The sequence below is a fragment of the Nannospalax galili genome, unplaced genomic scaffold (genome assembly GCF_000622305.1).
Source record: "Nannospalax galili isolate Female #2095 unplaced genomic scaffold, S.galili_v1.0 scaffold139, whole genome shotgun sequence".
Lineage (NCBI taxonomy): Eukaryota > Metazoa > Chordata > Mammalia > Rodentia > Spalacidae > Nannospalax > Nannospalax galili.
Window position 1 is genome coordinate 3,042,862 of NW_008345884.1, and position 21,695 is coordinate 3,064,556.

At 41.3% G+C, this 21,695-nt stretch overlaps 1 protein-coding gene and 1 pseudogene across 2 annotated transcripts in view; both read left to right on the plus strand.

The window, feature by feature from the left end:
• Window positions 1-21,695, plus strand: part of Egflam (EGF like, fibronectin type III and laminin G domains) — a 219,008-nt gene that overhangs the window by 93,635 nt on the left and 103,678 nt on the right. For both annotated transcript variants that reach the window (XM_017800331.2, XM_029567804.1), the window contains exons 4-5: window positions 3,255-3,372; window positions 4,470-4,605. In XM_017800331.2, coding sequence (XP_017655820.1) covers window positions 3,255-3,372; window positions 4,470-4,605 — 254 coding nt within the window. The remainder of the gene's footprint in view (window positions 1-3,254; window positions 3,373-4,469; window positions 4,606-21,695) is intronic.
• On the plus strand, window positions 6,114-12,369 carry LOC103741356 (annotated as a pseudogene).

Consider the following 21,695-nt stretch of genomic DNA (forward strand, 5'->3'; position numbering starts at 1 on the left):
CCTTGAACTCACAGAGATCTGCCTGCCTCTGCCTCCCGAGTGCTGGGATTAAAGGCATGCTCCACCACGCCTGGCTCCATTTACACTTTTAATTAATTATTATTTATATACTTTTAAGACAGGGTCAGGCTGGCCTCAGATTCCATGTATAACCAAGAACAACCTTGAACTTCTGAGCCTCCTACTTCCACCTCTCAAGAACCTACTCTCAGTAACTAACCCGTTCCCACAATAACTAGCTCACTCACACAATAAATAATTAACAAAATTACTCCATTGCTAAGGACTGTCTCCTCATGATCTAATCACCTCTTACTTGGCTCTGTCTCTAATGCTGTTGTACTGAGGATTTAGCTCTAACACATGAACTTGAGGGGGGTGCATTCAAACCATAGAAGGTGCTCTTGATTGAAATGGAAGGGTCAGTAGTTGAAGTTCTTAATGAGGTAATCTGCTTCTCTGGGACATATTGGCTCTTGATTTCTTTCTTTTCACTTCAGCTCATTTATTCATTCATCAAAAGCATTGCATGTGCACTGGCTGTGTGTCTGACAATACTCTGCTAAGCTCTGAGATGCCAGGGGAATAGGAACTCACTTCTTGCCCTTACCTGGGTAAGGTGGTGACAAACAGGCAATTACCATATAAGGTGAGTAGTGCTAAGATTGAGGGCCACCAAGGACACCATGGAAGCATAGAGGAGGGGCATCTAACCAGACTGCCGGATGGGGTAGAGAAATGAGGTAATGTCTCAGTTGAACTGAGTCATGAAGGATGATCAGGGTGAGCCAGGCAGGAGTAGTGAGAAGGTCATTTCGTGGAGAGGAGCAGCAGGTTCAAAGGCCCAGAGGCAAGGAATTGAATGGCTTAAGTGTGAGCCCTGCCAAGTTCTTAGGTATGACTAGAATGTTGAATGCAAGGAGGGGACATGACATGGATAATGTTAGAAGGATGAACAGGGCAGGGGGGTGCACATATGCTATTCTAAGGGAATTTTGAAATGTAAACTGGTAGGATCAAATGTGAGATTTAGGAAGATAACTTTAGCCCAGCATCATGAGGTTTCAGTTGGAGGAGCAGGCAGTACTGGTGGCAGACAGAATTCAGCCCATTGTCTTAATTATGAGAACTTAACTTAAATAACCATAAGAATAAAATGGCATAAATAGATTCAAGTAGAATAAAAAAGATTTCATCAGCTTCACTGGTAACTGATTGGATGGTGGTAAGGGAGAAGGGGGACATGTAAAGTATAAAGAATTTCTGGCTTAGGGGAAGTGAGGTGAGAGAGAAGGAGATGGAGTTCTATTTAATTTTTCTAGGAGGAAGACTAATTAGTTGAGATTTGGTTATGTATATGTTCTCAGGGATTAAAAACTAATGTTTTAAGTTTTAATCATTGTTTATTGAATGCTTTTAAAAAAGCTCCTAATTTCTCTTAAGTGACAATGAATGTTTAGGCATATACAGAAAATGGTGTGAACAAAAAGCAGATAAAAATCCTTGCTCCTAAGTGGTTTGCAGTCTCCTCAGAGGAATAGTAACAATTTATAGTACAGGTTAAGCGTTCCTTATTCAAATGCTTGGGACCAGAGGGTTACAGATTTCAGGTATTTTCTGATTTGACAGTGTGTGTGTGTGTGTGTGTGTGTGTGTGTGTGTGTGCGTGTGCGTGTGTGTATGCGTGTGTGTAATGAGATAAACTGCAGATAGGACAGAACTATAAATATGAATCACTTATGCCTCATACACATGGTTTGAAGATCACTTCATGCAACATTTTATAGTGCATCTGTGTTTTCTTCTGATTTGTCACATGAAGTCAAATGTACTATTTTTGACTTGTGATGTCATATTAATGTTCAAAATTCTTTGGATTTTGGACTTTTGGATTAGGAATGTTCACCCTGTATACAGAAGTCCCAAATTAGTGATAAAATATTTAGTAGGTATGAGCACCAGATTAAGTGGTCAGGGAAGGTGTCAAGGGAAGGGAGGGCTTGAGTCTTGGAGTGGACAGTGAACCTGGTTAAGCAAAGAAGAGGAGGGTCATCATAGACTGGACAATAGATATTACAACCCCTTTCTTGAACATGTTCTCTGTACAAGCTACGGTAAACATGCTGTCCCAAATGTTACAGTCATGCAAGGCAGCTATATGGCATGTCCATTTTACAGAAGAATAAGTTGAGACTCAGGAGATTTGATGTGAGGACCATAGCTAGTAAAGGACAGAAGAGTCAGGATTTAAACCTAGGGCTGGTTGGCTCCAAACTGGTACCTTTTCCACTGCAGTGTGTTGCTGCTTCTCACTGAGGAGGCCAGAGTTCCCTACTTCTGTGTAGCCCTGCTGCCTCCCAGACATGACACTTTTTCTGAAGTCCAAGATGGAGCAATTCCTCTTCAGCCGAGGCTTTCTGTCCAGTGTGGTTCCTCAGGGAAGTTTACGCATCCATCTATCATTAGTCTAGTTCTCAGGTAGGGAGTGGGAAACAACTTCGGTATCAGCAGCACCTGGGAGCTTGTCAGAAGACAAATTCTTTGACTCTTCCCCAGGACTCCTGAGTCAGACACTAGGAGTCATGCCCCACAATTTATCTCTTAAGAAAGCTTTCTTGGTTAGTCTCGGAGTGGTGCATCTCTTTAATCCCAAAATTTCCTTCCTACTTTATGGGTATAAATCTGACCTCAATTTGCTGTGTGGCTGGCCCTTGAATGTTATAATTTGTAAATGGAAAGACCTGGGGCTTCCAGCCCTAAAGTTCATTGCTTGAATTCCAGCAGCCTAGAGAAGAACATCTGAGAGTGTGAATAAGCCCCATCTCTGGGGCAGTGCGTAGATTTCAGCGAAGAAAATTCCTTCCTACTTTATGGGTATAAATCTGACCTCAATTTGCTGTGTGGCTGGCCCTTGAATGTTATAATTTGTAAATGGAAAGACCTGGGGCTTCCAGCCCTAAAGTTCATTGCTTGAATTCCAGCAGCCTAGAGAAGAACATCTGAGAGTGTGAATAAGCCCCATCTCTGGGGCAGTGCGTAGATTTCAGCGAAGAAAAGCCCTCCGGACCTGACAAATATGTCTTGATGTTTTCCTTTTTGCAAATTTTATAACTGGGCCAAACCTAGATAAAGCAAAACAATCTCTGCCCAAACAATTTTCCAGAGGCCTCAAGATGTTAACCTCATGGAAACTGTCCAATTTACTCAACCAGAACTTCTAATTGTCGGCACTTTCCTTGCTTGATTATTGACAGGAGGAAGTGATTGGAGATTTGAAACCAGGCACTGAATATCGAGTGAGCATAGCCGCTCACAGCCAGACCAACAAAGGGCGGCTTAGTTCTCCTCAGCACGTGACCACTTTGTCTCAAGGTAAAAATAGGCTCAGATTAATTAATAATAGGCAAGTGATGGGCTCACACTCATGCCTTCATTCAGTAAACAGCATGTGCTGGACACTGTGTTAGGCTCCAAGAAGTCAGTGATGACCACAGCAAGCATGCCTGTCTTCTCAGAATTTAGTATGGTGAGCTACTACAGCAAGCATGAATTTAGTAGGGTTAGCCGAGATGTTATCTGATTAGCATACAGTCACAGATTACAAGATGTGCTATCCTTAGGCTGTGGGAACACACCACATAGGGATGCAGAAAGAACTCCAGAAGAGATGATGGCGAAGATGAGGCTGAAGGTGAGTAGTAATTAAGGTGAGGAAGGAAAGTGAGAGATGTCTTTATAGGCAAAGATAATCCACCACATGCTAATACAGGTGGCACCAGGGTGGGCACTGCAATACAAAGCTGGGTTGACTGCAGTCACTGCTCACTGCGGTGCTCTCTATATACGGATATGACATCAGTGTACTTCCACCCTGAATTACGAGAAGTACTTAAGAAGGTGGGGAAAGTCCTACAGGCCCAAGCAATAGTATACACCAAAGCTTGGTGATATGGAAATTTGGATGTGAAAACAGTAAAAAATATCAAGTGACAGGATCCTCTTTACACCTGAGCGCACTTTCCACATGTCCTACCATGGTTATGCATTCTGGCCATCAGCCCATATACAACATGCACACACATGAGTTGGAGAGTAAATGACCATAATGGCAGGCATTTAATTTCCTTGGTGGTAAATATGAATTTCAACATAGAAACACAGATGAAGGTTCATAGGAGATGGGGAGTGGTGGAATATCCTCAGGGGTTCACACCAGGTGTCCCAGGACCAGTGAAGCCAACTTAGTTCTCTTTCCAACCAGAGGCTCTAGGAGGAGAAAGGAAGGCAAGCATTCATTGACTGGAGCCATATGTTACGTGATGAAAGCAGCTGTGAGTTTTGGTGTTTAGCTTGGGTTTTGAGACTGTTCCAAACAGATATTTGGTTGTAGAAAGTACTATTTATGTATTCAACCTCTCCAGCAGCTGAGACCACCAGCCAAGTCTAGCTGTGTTTGTCATCCTGCCTAGATTCCTGCCTGCCCCCAGCAGCACCCCAGCAGCCACGGGTCCTTGTGGTTTCTGATTCTGAGGTCGCCCTCTCTTGGAAACCTGGAGAGAATGAAGGAAGCACCCCGATTCAGTACTACTCTGTGGAGTTCATCAGGTAAGTCACTGGCCCAGTCTTAGACCTCAGCTACTCCCAGGATGATATAAGACGAGAGGCGGATCCTTACCTCCTCAGACACATACATGGTTGAAAAGGACCATGTTTGCAATTGGGCTGACATGGTGCCCTTATCCTTTCTGGTGGATGGTCATTGGTGATGCTGTCCCCTCTCCTCCCAACCACTTCTGTAGCCAAACCCTGTTCTGAGCTCTGAAAACTCTTTCGGCACCTTTACTAACAAGCCTGCCTACATTCCAGACTTGAGACTTGCTCTTCTGACTTTGAGACATTATATTTGGAATAAATATTTGATGACTTTTTTCAGGGGGAGAGGGAGGAACTCCTTACAAACAAACACAGTGAACTGTGCCCTCCAGATTCATATTACCTCGGAGCAAGTTTCTGAGTTTGAGTTCAACATTTTTTCCTTCTGTCTACATCATAAATTCTTGTTATTCGATTTTCTAGATGGTAGGAATTCATACAGAACCCACAGGTTGCAAATACTTCTGTATAGTTTCATTTAAAAAAAAAAAAAGGAAGGAAAGATGAACAAAAGGAATTCCCAATGATGTAAGGTATTCTGCCTAAACTTGGATTCCATTTGATTCTAGGTGGAAGTTGAGAGTACAGTAGGTTTTACCTTGCATTAAAGATGAGGGGCTCCTCTGAGGCCCTAGTGTTGTGGATTCATAAAGAGACTCGGCAGGACCTCATTCCTCAGGCTTTCTAAAGCTGAGGCAAATGATGCTGCCAAGATTTGATGAGCTCTGTTTTTTGTTCTTGACCTCCCAGCCCCCTCCTAGGTTGTGGAAAACAGGTATTTGCGTCTTCAGAGCTGGTTTCAATCAGGGCTTGCTGCATTTCAAGTTGCAGAAGCTTGAAAGGAGATTGAGGCAGTAATGTATTGACCCCTGTGACTATACAGTCCAGTGGCAAATCTAAATTCAGGGAACACTAGATCCATGTCACCTCAGCAGTCTGTGTCCATCCATCTCTCTGCTTCATTGATTTATTTTCAAGCAGGTTTTTCCAGACCCTTAAGCTTTGTGGTCTTCTAGCTTAGCTCCCTACTCACAAGAGAGCATGTATTTCTCCATGGGCCCAGCAGAATCTTGATGTGCATTCTGATTGGTCCTTTTCCATTCGCTAAGCTGGTCGTTTTGTAAGTTCTGACTTACAAGGCTTTCAGACTTGGAGGCAGTAGGTGGAATGTTCAAGAGGACTGATCCTCAGAGGAAAACTGTGGAACAACTCTTCGGAAGAGGCAAATAGATCACAAGAAAACCTAAAAGACGAAAGGAAAGAAAGAAGGAAGAGAAGGGGACCTGAGGAAGGGAAGAAAAGAGGAAGGGGGAAAGAAGGAATGAACAGAGAGAAGGAAGGGAAGCGAGGAGGGGAGGAGGAGGAAAGGAGGGAAGAAGGAAGACAGAAGAGAGGGATGGAGGAAGGAAAGAAGGAAAGGAAGAAAGAAGGGAAGGAGGAAGAGAGGGAGGAAAGGAGGGATGGCCCGAAGACTATCACTGCGAAGCTCAAACCAGCACGCTTCCCTGAAGGTAGCCCGTAATTCTGTTTTTGAACAGATCTGATAGGAAAAGCCTGGAATATGCCTGGAATAGAAAAGTTTCTAATCCTAGTTCTAATAGGAGTTAAATAAGCAACATTACAAGTTCTAAAACTTTAGCTCTCTTATCTCTAAAGCCTGGGGTGAAACTTAGCACGTGATTTACTTCCACAAATAAATTAGACAATACCAACAGAGCAAATGTAATACTTTAAAATTTTGAGAAATACAAATAAATCTTTTATCGTAGCTTAGCAGATCATCTGTGTAGCTAGCAAAGATGATAGTTCTCGTTCATTATTAGTTTCATATTCAAACATGTATTTTTCAAACTTACTCTGTGTCTGATATTGCTAAATGGTGGAAATGGCTGTTTCCTAACCTTGGATGAACAGTGGAAGTAGAAAAGGAGTCTCTGGATTCACAGCCAGAGCACCCAGGACAGTGCAGCTTCCTCCACTCACCAGCCATGTGAGAGCACCCAGGACAGTGCAGCTTCCTCCACTCACCAGCCATGTGGCCCCAGGCAAATCACTTTCCCTCCTGAGCCTCCACACCTCTCAGAGTTTGAGACCCTTCAAGGCAGAGCTGGAGACAAGGACTTGGGTACAAGCAGTGTACTTGGAAGCAAGAATGAGAGGGCCAGGATGAGACAGGGAAAGGGGGCATATGTGAGTGTGCTGGTAAGGACACTGTTACGGGTAAGAGTAATGAAGTCTTCCTGGTGCCTTGACACTGAACTCTCTCAAATTTACCCATAAAGACATTTGCACACTGCTCTGTCCTCCTCCGTTGTTCAAGGGTAACTCCTGAGGATAAATGAGTCTCCACATTTCCAGACTGCTGTACTGGTGTGTACACTGGGGGAAGGGAGCAGCAGGAGACCAGGTAGACTGATCTGAGCACAGCATGTGTCTCAGGGTGCTGGCTCCAGGAGGCAAGTCTGCGCTCTCTCCAGTTTGCCCCCAGCACAGCCACTGCTGAAATCACAAGTGGGACAAAGTGACAACAACCACAAACTCTGTCCACAAAACATGGGCAATAATTTCTTTGAGCCTTATAATGTGTGGTTAAGAGGTCAGATGAAATTGTGTGTGAGAAAGAGCTTAGCAGGCATTAAAAACCTGCAGAAGTGGAAAGGGCACATAAACATTGTGCATCTTTTGTTGGCAATTATAATTCCTCTCAATGAAAAACACATTTTACCATTCAGGACTATTTCCCAACATCTGAGGGAATCAAGCCCCAAACTATAAACTATTCTTATAAACTTTTAATTCTTTAGAACTGATTTATCTTGACAAAATAGCATCACACTATCCTGGAAAGCAAGGTCCAAATCTAAAATTCTTGGCATCCTTGGGGTGCCAATGCTCACAGTAGATCTAGGGAAACTCCATCCTTGGATATCTCTGTACTAGGAACTCCGCCTGTGAGTCTTCCAAAATGTGGCACTTTGGCTAAGTTGCTTCATCGCAGAGCCTCCACTTTCTCATCTGCAGTTTAAGGTGGACGCAGCCCTCACTTCTGTTATCACGCAGTTTTCCTGTTCACACACAGTTGGTATTGGGGGATATGTATGTTTCCTTCCTACCATTAAAAGAGAATTGAGACTCAGTTGCGTCAGTTGCTTGACTGGTGTAGATGAAGGTAAAATTTGACTTGGGTTCTGACTTCCAACCAGTGCTGTTTTTCTGAAGCTCCTTATCCCTTCATGTCAGTGATTGTCTTCAGAGATGAAGCAGGCCTCAGCCTGTCCAGAGATTTGTAGCCAGAGGAAAGGGAATACCCCTCTTTAGCCGCTCTTGCAACATAAAGCCTTCACAGCCTGCTAACATTTAATGTTGGACTATAAAATAGATCCATTTGTAAACATCTCAGAATCTATCCCACTACAGGTGAGCACCTGAGGATATGTGTTTAGAGAGGACTCTCCTGGGCTCCAAAGCAGAATCTGCAATGAGTGGGTACAATATGTGGGCTTCTCCCAACCCCATTCATATTCCAATTATATGTTGAAATCCTAACCACTAATGGTATTAGGAGGTGGGGCCTTTGGGAGGTGATTAGTTCATTGGGGAGTTTTCACAAGTGAGATTTTTGCCCTTGTAAGAGAGGTATAAGAGGGCACCCTCATCCCCCTTTTGTGTGAAGGTACAGTGAAGAGTTAACCATCTGTGAACTAAAAAGTAGGCTTCATTGGGACGTGAATCTGCTGCCACTTGATCTTGGCTTTCTCGGTTTCCAGACCTAGAAGAAACTTCTGTTTTATCTGTACGCTAGCTAGTTTATGGTCCAGTTATCACTTGGTAGCTATCCATGGAAATGCCTCAGCCACCTACAGCTACCAAAATGCTTAGATACTCAGGTCCCTTTTGTAACATGGTGTAAGATTTGCATAGAACCTATCTACCCTCTCCTGTGCTCCAAATCATCTCCAGATTATGTATAATAGCTAACAAAATGTAAGTGCTTTGTAAATAGCTCTTATAGTCTTCTTTTTGATGACTAATGAGAAGGAAAATATCTGTACATGTTCAGTAGAAATGCTTCCCCCTCCAATATTTTGGACCATCATTGGTTGAGTTCATGGTGTAGGATCTATAGATACAGAGGAGCAATTGCATATTTCTATACAAACTCAAGTGAACCGACAAAAAGATGAAAGGTTTGGGGATGGGGGATCATTCTGCTTTCCTTAGGAAGCCCATTTAATGTTTAATATTTATTTCTCTTTTCCTAGAAAAAACAAATGAGACAGACCTCTACATAAGCCAAAAGTTTCTTTTTACCTTCAAGAAGCAAACCTTTGGCAGACCAAGGCTAGAAAATTATAGAAACTGGTTTATACACAGGATTTATCCTCGGATTTTCAGTTTGTTTGCTTTTTGTTGTTGTTGTTTTGTTTTTTGTCTTTTTGAGACAGGGTCTTCCTGTAGCCTCAGCTGGCCTGGAACTTGCTCTGTAGACCAGGTTCACCTCGAACTCACAGAGATCCATCTGCCTCTGCCTTCCAAGTGCTGGGATTAAAGGCATGCACCACCATACCCGACAGATTTCAGAATTTGATGGGAAGTCATTGTCTGAGTTCTGACACTGGGAGATTAGGCTGTAGTACTCTCTGTTTTCACAGGCTATTATACATGAGTTGCTCTTGCTTGGCATTTAGCTGGGACAATAATATTAAAGGCATTGTTAGTTTCATAAAAGAAACACTTAGCTCACTAGTAAAACAGGAATCTGAGAAATTATGCTAGACCACAGTATGGAGGATCTGATGGTATCTTGAATCAAAGGCATTGGATCAGGAAGATTTTGTTCCCCACTCAAGACAGAGGACATCCCTGGCATGACCACCCTGAAGGGTTGCCTTAGCTACTGTGTCAGAGAGGAGCATGTTCTCAGATTCAGGCAGAATAAAGGTTTTAGGTTAGTGTTCATAGTCAACCCTAATGCTGACCTGGGAGTGACTCATTCACTAGCTTCCTTTCAAGGGGTAGATTTTTCTTCTTCTTCTTTTTGAGTATCACAGAAAAGATTTGAAGAGGCTACTGCCTACCACATATTTTCCTGTTTTTTCAAGCTTTCAACTGCTTTTTTTTAAAGCAGAAAATCTATGCATTTGAAAAGGAGGCTACTTCCTTAAGTACTACTGAATATTTCTTTGTGGGAGTAATGCTTAAGTGTTATTAAAATAAGGAACAAGCATAAATATAGCTACCTGTGTTTTGAAATATTTTGACTATAAATATCTTAGAAATCGTCCTTCTTTAGCCTAAGAATTTCCCCTGGGTAAATGCTTTTCTCATAAGAAAAAAAAAAAACTCTCGGTAGCCATGAAAACCAAGGGCCTAGAAAATGTTGCTCATCCCTAATGCTTAGATTGGGATATTATCCTCCATATTATTGTCAGGATAGTTAGAAAACAGAAACAGTTTTCTCTGAAATCTTCTATAGTTCTGTGAGTGTCACATGACTGATTAAAACCTCCTTCAGAGGCCAGGTGTGGTGGCACACACCTTTAATCTCAGCACTCAGGAGGCAGAGGCAGGTGGATCTCTGAGTTCAAGGCCAGTCTGGTCTTCATAACAAATACCAGACCAACCAGGGTTGCCTAGTGAGATAAAACAAAACAAACAAAACAAAATTGTTCCAGAACTTTGTCAACTGCTGAGAAGAGCAAGCTAAAGTTTTCAATGAACAGTTGAGCACTGGAGAGTGGGACATCCGGCTTCAACTCTCTAGTGGTTGTGGTGTTGGTAAGTGGAGAGTGAATTAAAAATAGGTGATGTTGAGAAAGACAGGAAGACTTGTTCAGAAGTGTGCCCAGTGCCACAGTGTGTAAGAGGGAGGCAGGCATATGACTAGACCAAATCTCTGTGGTCTGTTTGGGTGGGAGACAGGTCAGGCTGCTGAATTCTCTGACACAGATGCCAACAAGAACACAGGCATCACCTGGGAGAGGACACATTGATAGAAGATTTGGAGAATCCCAAAAAGTATATCCTGGAAACAAAAATGATTATTGGATTAAGAAGGGAGAAAGGGCAGACCTAATAGCTTATCTAAAAAGGCTACTAATGAGTAATAGCCACTGCCTTATTTATTACAAATGTCTCATGACTTTTTTGTATACTATAATTTAATTCATATACCAGAATTCAGATCATGAATGGCTAACAAATTCAGATCATGAATGGCTAACAGATCACGAGTGGCTAACAGATCACGAATGGCTAACAGATCACGAGTGGCTAACAGATCACGAATGGCTAACAGATCACGAATAGCTAACAGAATTTTTTTGTTGGACAGTCCTGATTTAAGTAAAATTGGTTTGTTAAGTGAATATGATCCTTTTTTTGAGACAGGGTCTTCCTGTAGTGGGGCTGGCTTGGAACTCATTATATAGACCAGGCTGGCCTTGAACTCACAGAGATCCTCCTGTCTCTGCTTCCCAAGTGCTGGGAGTAAAGGCGTGCCACCAAACCTGGTGGGTAAATATAGTCTTTTCCAAAAATGGTTCCAGTTCTATAAATATCATTGCTTTCTCTTTCTAAAGAGATGATTGGACTTAATTAGCAATGTTCAACTTTTCGCAAAGATGGGGAATGCCATTTCAAAAACTATTGAAGATTGGTTTCAGACAGATTTATAAAACTGGTTATATGGGTATGTCTGAACACTGGGGAAATTCTCTTCACTATCTCAGACTCGTCCGTGTTTCAATTTGTGTTCATTGGCCAGTTACAGGCAATGGCTGAAGATAAGGAAGCAGCTGTCTATGTTGTTCTTGACTCTGCCGATTTAATTAGAATCCCCTATATCAAAAAAAAAAAAAAATGCTGCTTTTTTTTTAACTGCTGAAAGGCATTTTAGTGTGGTTTATGTAGAATATTAAATAAAGAATATTTAACATGTCTCACATTTTATAGTTGGTGTTTAAGTTCAGATGCTTTTAAAAAGCAAGGACTGGGTGCAGTGATGTACATCTTTAATCCCAGCCAGCAGATCTCTGTGAGTTCAAGGCCAGCCTGCTCTACATAGTGAGTTCCAGGCCAGGTGGAGCTATAGGGAGACCCTGTCTCAACAGAAAAGACAAAAACAAAACAAAACAAAACAAAAAGGTGGCAAGGTATATACATTACCAAGTTAGAACTTACTTTTTAATTCTTCATTATCTAATTAAGACTAAGTTATGATTCAAGATTGTCCTCAAACACTTATTTAGAAAATAAATGAAAAACACACAAAACTGAAAGTACTGTACATGTGTGATTCGTAGTGGTATTTTTTTTTTTTTTTTTTTTTTTTTTTTTTTGTGAGTTCAAGGCCAGCCTGATCTACATAGTGAGTTCCAGGCCAGCTGGGGCTACAGGGAGACCCTGTCTCAAAAAGACCAAGAAAAGAAAGAAAGTTGACCACTAGCTTATTTTGAATATGTATAAATGTTCAAAATATTTCTGTCTATGTTTTAGGAACATCAGGCAAGAACTGTTGGTCTCTAACTCACAAAGAACAGAGGAGCAATGCACACTCCCTTCTCCCAATTTCACCGTTCTGCCTAAAGGACTCTCTAATCCCTTGCAGGTGCCTTCCATACTAAGATTTGCAGGATTCACCTTCATGCAGGCTGGCTTCAATGCAGCTTGTTTTATGAAGACTGGTTGCAATGCCTGCAGATTGCTTTCATTTGATAATTTCAAGGTCACACCATCTGATCCAGGCAAGCGATCATTCACAGCTCTATGTTTCTGTAAAGAATCATGTTTTCCTATTCCATCATAAGCTCTTACATAACCTAGTAACACTGGGGCACTGAGTCACTTCACAGGAAGTGACCCTGCAAAGGCCATTGCTGAAATGAAGATCAGGTCTAACCTTCAGAATGGAAACTGAAGAGACACTGGATTTTCTTTGTATAGTTATAAAAAAAATATGGTTTGACTTGAGGGAAGATCAAAATCTTAGATGGTAAAGGAGATTCTCACTCAGAATTGAGAATCATGGCCTGATTCAGTATCATCTCTTAGGTTTAAGTTTGTCTAAATGTGGAATCAGAAGAGACAGTCCTAAGTCAGCCTTCAACGCTGGCAAAGCTGCTTGATTTGATCCTCAGTTTCCTCTGTGTAAAGCAGGAGCCTGGGTCATGGTGGCACGTCCCTGCAATGCTAGAACTCAAGAGGCTGAGGCAGGAAGATTGCAATTTCAAGACCAGCCTGGGCTATATGCTGAGTTCTAGACCAGTTTGGGCTACATCATGAGACCCTCTCTCAAAATGAGTAAAGTAAAAGAGGGTAGATGAGGGGAAAAGAGAAGAGAGGGAAAAGGAGCGGAAATGGAAAAGGGCTGAACCACATGGGGTCTAAGAGCCCCTGACTGTTTATCTTCACATAGGTGAGGGAGTACAGACCGGTGCTTTAACACACAGACTAGACTCGATATTGCAAGCCACGCACCCAACACTTTTAATGTGTAGGATCTTAAGCAAGTAATTTCTTTGCTTCCACAGGTAGAATGGAGATAATAGTTTGCTTACCTCCATAGGGTCATTGTGAAAGTGAGTTGCAAACATGAAATGCTTAGGCCAGTGGCTGCATAGAACACACAGCAAAGCTCAGATGGTGCGATGCCTCTGTCTCTCCTGGTTAGCTTTGCTGCTTTCTTGATAGGCATTTCCCTCCTGGCTGTAAGTTTTTATTCACTTCCTGAGTAACTCTTCTAGTTTTGTAACTCCAGTAGAAACTGCAGGCCTCCTCCCTGATGTCCCTTCTTCCAGGAAGCCTAGTGAGACTGCCTTCCTGCACTGCCTCATTCACAACAGTGACCACCCTCAGCACACCTGTAGTTAGTGACTTGTCTGAGACCTGCCTTCCCTGGCACTCGAGGGTAGCCCCAACTTGCTCCCCATTGAGGAGTCTAACACCCACCACTGAACAAAAACACATCACATATCACATAGTTGCTGGGGGAACATTTGGACACTGGTAATCTTTGGATTGAACCACTAGCTGGAACTCTAAGCAAACTGGGTGACCCTCTGAGCCCGACTGTCCTTAGCTGGAAAATGCAGATGTAGTAGTGACTAGTGACAACCTTGGAAATGCAGCAAGGAGGAAAAGTCCTCCCAGCACTTAGAGGAAGGACTCATGGGGGTCTTTTCACCCTGATCCACTTAGAAATGACCACATTAGCAATCATTTGTTTATAAGTAAATGACATAAAAAGCTTTAGCCCAGAGTGGTTAAAGGAATCCTTTTCATTAATATCAGAGGCCACAGTGGTAGCCAGCATCTGACCTCACCAACTTCGAAAATAAAAGCCAGAAAAGACCCAACATGGATCTGCACATGCTCATCCTACCCTTAACCCACTGCTTTGCTCCACCCCCACTCTTGCCACCACTGGAAGATATTTACTTTGTTTGTTTGTTTGTTTGTTTGTTTGTTTTCTAACCATAAAGTGGCTATCATGGGCTGGTGAGATGGCTCAGCAGGTAAAGGAGTTTGCCACAGAACCTGACAACCTGTTTGATCCCCAAAACCTACATGGTAGAAGATGTAAACTGACTCTAGCAAGTTATCCTCTGACTTCCATATGTGAGCCGTTGCATGTCAGACACACACAAACACACACACATACAACAAATTAATTTTAAAAAGTGGCTATGAGTTCATTATATGGCAAAACTTCAAATAACCTAAGTATTTATGACCAACTTGAAAGTTCTCACCATGACTTTATTTCACATGGGATACAAACGAGTTTCAGAGTTCTTTATAAATAAATGAATCACCAACTTTCTTCACAACACTTTACTCTTTGCTAGTATTTACAATATCTGGATGAGTAACTGCAATGTAGTAATGCAGCCCTGTGTTGGTTTCCTAGTCCTCAGAAGTTAGTAATGAAAACATTTAAAGACTTCTTTTTTCTTTATTACTTTGTTGCTCTTGGGCATGAGGGCATCCTGAATGCTGAGTAAGTTGCTTTGCTCTCAGCTAAATTCACAATCCCAGGGAATTGTGCCAATGCAATTAATTTGGAGCGAATGGGAGATCATGAAAAAATGCTACCCTTTTTTTCTAAGAAAGTGTTTAGGAGATTGTGCTGCTCTGATGTAAACCTTCCTTACCATCAGGCACAGAATTAACAATAGTCAAGAATGGCTAGCTTCAATGTCAGCTGAGATTCCATTTTAACAAGTGGTGCCTCATGAAGGCAAGAATTCCTTTATTTTTGGTTTCAAAATTGAAAATCTCAAAGCACCTTCTAGATTGGCACCTGGTCCCAGAAATTCTGATAGCTATTTAGTCCCTTTACTCAAGCTCAGATGAAAGGGCTGTTCTAAATGTTTTTGCAGAAGTCAGATCTATGATTCTACAAACTGATCTCTTAAAACTTCAATTCTTCCTACTGTTGAGCATTCCCAGTGTATCTCCTGGTCAGACTGATTGGAACTGATATAAATTGAATTCTGAAGTAGCAGCTCTGAGAGCCATTTATAAACTACAAACAAAAAAAAAGTGCTCTCCTCCTGCCCCACCAAGGACAGAGTGCCAGTTGAGTTTATCATGGTCCCATTTTCTCCATCTGTTTGTCATTTGATTGGGCTAAACCAATGTGTAAAAGAAGAGGCTGAAAGCCAAAGGTCAAATAGACTTTTTTTTTTTAATATGATTTAGTGGTTTGGACTTCTCACTGTAGTTCATTTTGGCATGGAGTAAACCTTGCATGAAACCAGTCTGTAATATTGATGACGGAAGTCCCAGTGAGCATGAGGCTGTTTCATGCATGTACTGCTCAGCCTGGTTGATCTATGAGATCTGGTCTCATCTCTTAGAGCCAGGTACTTAATCTGTAGTCTGTAGATTCCCCCAAAGGGCCCCTTAGACAGAATTCAAGGGGTCCCTGCAGTTGGTTGGAAAATAACTACATGCTTATTTTCAGCAGTGACACTCAGCTTTGTCTTCATAAATCAGTGAAGCCAGCTAACCATAGTGACATGAGCAATTCCTGGGACTTTGTCACCATTCAACTCACTGGTCCGTTCTTTTCCCATTACAGTTGTTGCACCTACTCAAAATAGCATTTATGTTTATTAAAACTTTGAAATTATTAGTGATTTAAATCCACTGCTAGTTTCTGTTATCTAATGCATTAGTAAAGATGTATGTATTTGATAATATCATATTTATTATGATGATCATTCTTGTCAATAAAATTAGTTAACTGTGATTTAGTTTTAATTTGTGCACATAAATACATTCTGACAAGTGGTGCATGGTCCTCTTCAGACTGCCACAATAGTATAAGAAGATTAAGGACTGCCATTTTAGGTTGGAGGCTAGCAGGCTTTTTCTTAAAAGATCAGATAGTATTTTTTGCTCTACCTGTGGTGTGAGCTCTGTCTCATCTCCTCTACACCATCATAACAGAAAAGTAGAAATGGACTTGAAAATCCAAGCAACTGTGTTCCCATAAAGGTCAACAAATACTGGCAGCCAGCTGAGATTTGCTGATCATTGGCATAAATTATTCCTTTTCTTCCTAAAATATGTTCATTGCTCTCAAGCAACCCTTATTAAATGCCTACTATAAGCATCTACTCATACAAACTATGTTATTATCTTATGTTGTGCAAATCATGTGCAAGAGGTTTAAAGGTGAATATGCTGTAGCCCCAGCCCTTGGACAGTATCCCAGGAACGTACAAAAGCATAGTCCAGGTGGTGAGTGATGCAGGCTGAGGTGGGGACACAGACTTTGTAGGACACATACATGACATCTGAGCTTTTTTTTTTATTTTAAAAGTTTTAATTGACACATCAAAGTTGCACATATTTGCGGGTGACCCAATCTTGAAGGTGTCTGGGCAGGCTTCTAGCAGTAGCTAAGAAGGAGGCATCAGAGATAACATTCAGAAGAGAGAGAGGAAACAACATGAAAGGCTTAGGCTACAGGAAGCCACTTAAGCAACGGCTTGGTCCTGGAATTGCTTAGAAAGCCTGGAGCTATGCATGGTGAGGGAAGAATAAGCAAGGGTCAGACCAAGGAAGGCATTATGAAAGAGCTGATTTTTATCCTGAAGGGAATAGGGAACCACAGAAAGTTTTAAGGAAGAAAGTGATTACAGGTATTTGAACTTTTGAAAGATCATGCAAGACTTCTCAAGGAACATAGAGCCAACTAGGGCAAAGTCCTAATGATTCATGATCTCTCAGACTAGCACAAAAGACAGGTGAAATTATGAAGGTGATAATCAGTGAACAAGCAGAATTGGGTTCAAGTAATTGGGAAAGTTCAGAGAAGTCTTATGACATTTGCTTCTGAGTTGATGCTTGCAAAGAATAAAACCAGGGAAAATACTTAAGAAAGAAACCATCAAAGAATATAGGTTCTTCAGCAAGCAATTGGAGACGAGTATGTTTGATGTTGAAAGAGGCTGTGTATATTTAATGGCACTGTGAGTTTGGTCCATTCCCTCTTGGGTCAACAGGGTGGCCTCCACTCCCCTGACCATTCTGCGTGGGTCACTATATTCCCTGGAGGGTGGTTTTCTGCTCCAATAAATTCTGTGCCCCAAAGTATTTTCCTAGTGCAATTTAGCCACTTTGAGCCTGGTTTCTTAGTTAACATCTGTAAGGTGTCTGAGCCTCACTTTTTCACCTCAGCTCCAAGGACACAGGTTTTTAAACCATTAGAGATAGAGGGTAATGAGTTAATTGGGGAAGGGGTCCTCTGGCCAACCATTTTTTCAAAAGAGGGATAAAGAATAGAATGGAACAGGAAATATGAGAAGATAGGGGTCACAGGGATCGTGAAACTTAGCTGAGGTGCGTGTGGTGTTTACTGAGTCACAGTACATGTCTTTGTGTGGATCGTGGAAAAACGTTGCTCTCAATCACCAGTGACACTGAAGCCCAACCACCTACTCTGTTCCAGAAGTCACTTATGGCCTTAGCCCTCTGATTAATGGCCACCTTCCTCTGCTTCTTGTGGTAGTTTGAATGAGAATTGTCCACCATAGTTTTCAAGTGTTTGAACACTTGGTCAGTTGGGGGCACTGTTTTGGAAAGATCATGAGACCTTCAGGAAGTGTGACCTTGCTGAAGGAAATGTGTCATTGAGGGTGGGTTTTGAGAGTTCATAGCTTTGCCCCATTTCCAGTCTCTTTCTCCTTCCTGTATCTGCTTAAAGATATGACCTGCTTGTGCTGCCATTCCTCCCCCACACCCCACCCCATGATGGACTCTTCTCCCTCTGGAACCATAAGCCAAATAAACTCTTTCTTCTATGAGTTGCCTTGGTCATGGCATTTTATCATAGTAACGGAAAAGTGACTAATACACTTCTGTATGGCCATTAGTATAGAGTTCATTCCTTCCAAGGCAGGTGCCTTTATCCTTGACATTCCTACTTGCCACCAAAATCCATTGGACCTCCTATTCCAAGGTGGAAAACCCAGAGGCATTTATACCATCATCATGTGATGCAGCTTTGTCTCTTCCCCAAACACTGTCCTTTACTCATGACATCTTATCCATTCAAGCCAAGCAACCTGAGATGTCAGGAATTTGCTGAGTGACCAATATAGAAAACTGTCTTGTGGACCCTTTCAGGATCTTCAGAAACTCATACTGAGCTTGTAGCCACTTTTAAATCTAGATTTATGCCTTTCCCACTGGAGCTTTTTGTCCACCAGGTTTTTTTCTTCTGTCTATGCAACTGATTCGCTTAAAAAATTAACACAAGATTTTGTAACATTCTGTCTGTTAAATTCCATTTTGGTTGATTTTGCCCTTGTGTTTCTATATACATTGAGATCATTTTGGATTTTTATTCTATCACACATATGATTTTGGAAAGCCATATCCAAGACAACTCTCTGCATTCCCTAAAATTATTCTGGTTATTTTAAATATGGCTGTTTTGTCTTTTGAGTTTAGACTACTAAGATCTTCTTTAACATTTCCTGATTTTCCATAGAGTTCTCCAATTAAAGGTCAGGGAGTAAGGCTATGTCTTCTTCATTCCCCTTGGGAACTCCTCTCATCCCCACCCAGTTTTCTTCTTTCATAACTTTTTTTTTGAGGATTTCATACATGAGAATTGTAGTTGCGTCATTTGTACCACTCCAGTTCCCAGCTTTAGCTCTTCCCATATACCACCAATCCCTCTCAATTTCTTGTCCTCTTCTTGGATTATTATAGTTACATATACATACATACATTTGTAAATATACTGTAAGCATAGCTAAGAACACATGGTTGGACAGGTCACAGACCCTAGAGAAGAACCTACGTCTGTCACTTTCCTAGACCAATGTAATTTCTCACTAAATTCTAAAATGTATCCTTATATTTATAGACATATGTACCTCTCGCCACTCATCAAAGAAACTTCTTTTGCAACAGATGGAGACTATCACAAAGTTTTACTTTGTCAAAATGCAGAGAATAAGTGACTGTAGGCTGCCAGTATTAACTGATACATTCATCTACAATGCAGCCTCTACAGCTGAGGCTCAGGGAACATTGCAGAAGAAGGGGATAAAAAGATTGTAAGAGCCAGAGGAGCAAGATGCCTGCTGTTAGATAACGCATTTCAGAGGTGATAGGCACTCTGCACCCAGTTTTTCTTCTTAATCATTTTTTTCTTGAGAAAATTCTCCCCATATTCTTTTTTGCCTATTTTCCCATTTTAGTTTCTCTGAAAAATGTGGGTATTCCAGGCTGGCTACTAATTTACAAACCTATTAAAACAATAGTCAGTTGGTATTTTGAGATGGAACATCTAGAAAATGTCGTTAACTTTTCTTACTTTCTCAGGAGATCTTTGGTAAGGTTTTTCAAAGTGTTTGCATTCTGATTTTGTGTTGGGTAACTGTGATGCTACTCTGAGAAGGGCCTTAAGGAATGACAGGAGTGTGGCCACTAGCACACAAGCACCCAGGTATCACAGACATAAGTTCGTATATATGTCACCTTAGTTACTTTTCTCATTGTTATAACAAAACACCTGACAGAAACAACATAAGGAAGGAAAGGTTTATAATGGTTCATACTTTGAGGGTATAGTCCATCATGGTGGGGAAAATGTGGTGACAGCAGCTCTAGCAGTGGTAGTTGGACCATGAGGCAGTTGGTCACATGGCATCCACAGTCAGCAAGCAGGGAGAGATGAATGATGGTGCTCCACTTACTTCCTCTGTTTTTTTCTACTTGGAACCCCAGCACAGAGAAAGGTGCCACCCACTCTCAGGAAGGCTCTTCCCACTTCAGTTAAACCTCTCTGGAAACAAACTCAGAAGCACACCTCCTAGGTAATTCTAAATTCTGTCAGGTTCGTAATAAAAATTAGCTATTACACTCATCCATTCAGTTACCTTAGAAGCTCTCCCATACAGTGTTGGGATTGTTGGTGAGACATTAAGATTTTTAAGTCAGTTAAAATTAGAAACTGTAGTTTAAAGTGATACTAATACTTTAAAACCTGTATTTTAAGATAAATTCTATACATGTATGCTGTCACCACTCTCTTAATGTAAGACTAAGGGCTTTGCTTTGAATGTAGGTCCACGACTGCCACCTTGATAGTCTTCCCTTCCTCGAAGGTCTTATCCGTCTTTCTGCTTGTAGTTTCTTCAAGAGAATCAAAAGCATAAAGTCACTTGCAAAGTGGAGTGCAGAATCCTTCTAGAACTTTATAATTGTTTCCCAGGTTTTTATAATTACCATGTTTTTTCCTGGTTCAAATAAGCTTTTAGTGGTTCATCTTTCAAAAACACTTAACATAGTTATTATTAGTTTTATACTTATACTTCACAGCTTTAGTGTGATATTAATGATTGTAATAAACACAAAGGTCATAAATACAAGTTGGATATGGTAATACATGCCTATAATCCTAGCACTCTGGAGGCTGAGGCAGGATGATCACCAGTTCAAGGGCAGCCTGGCTCATACAGCAAGATTCTATCTCAAAAAAACCAAACAAACAATTATAAATCATAAAAAGGTTAAGAATACACTCAATTGGGGCTGAAGAGATGGCTCAGTGGTTAAGAACACTGGTTATTATTGCCGAAGACCTGGATTTGAATCCCAGCACCCACATGGCAGCTAACAACTGTCTGTAACTCCAGTCTCAGGGGATCTGACAGCTTCTTCTGACCTCCATGGGCATTGCAGGACACAGGTGCACTTGCCTACATGCAGGCAATACACCCATACACATAAAATAAAAAATAAATAAAATTTGAAAAAAAGAATACACTCAATTAATTTTTGATAAGCCGATTGCTCGACTTATGGGAATAAAGGTTAATTTGGCATATTGTTAAGTAGAAGGTGGTATGGAAAGGCTTGCCTGTGTATGTAGAAACATGTCATAGACTGCATAGACTGGCTTCCCTACTCACAGTTAATGTTTTCATGTGATATACCCATCTTGGTACAGATCGAACAGACATTCATATCAGGGACCATATTACTTATTCTCTTTGGCTATCCCATTTGATATTTCACATGTGCTTAGTGCTTAACATATTCACGTTACTCATAGCTGATGTTGCTCTGGTCTCTCCTCATCCATTCCCCTTCAGTTGTCCAAATCAATATATTTTCAAAATCTAGTTAAAATGTTCCCGGGCTTCACACACTTTTGTCAGGATTCCAGTTCATATTGAACCATTCAAATACAGGCCAGAAAGGTGGATTAACTCTTCACAGTGCTTGCTGTTGCAGAAGACACAAGTTTGGTTCCCAGCACCTATGCTGGGAAGCTAGCTCACAGCCACCTGTAACTCCAGCTCCAGGGAATCTAACTTCCTCTTCTGGCCTCTGTGGGTGCCTGCATACATGTTGTGCGTGTGCACACGCGTGCACATACACACATACAAATACACACAAATAAAATATAAAATAAATATTCAAATACAGTTATTGAAATATGTCCTTTTGCATTGCTTTCTGCTGATTTTTAGAGGTCCTGTTCCTGCATTAATACTCAGATATATTAT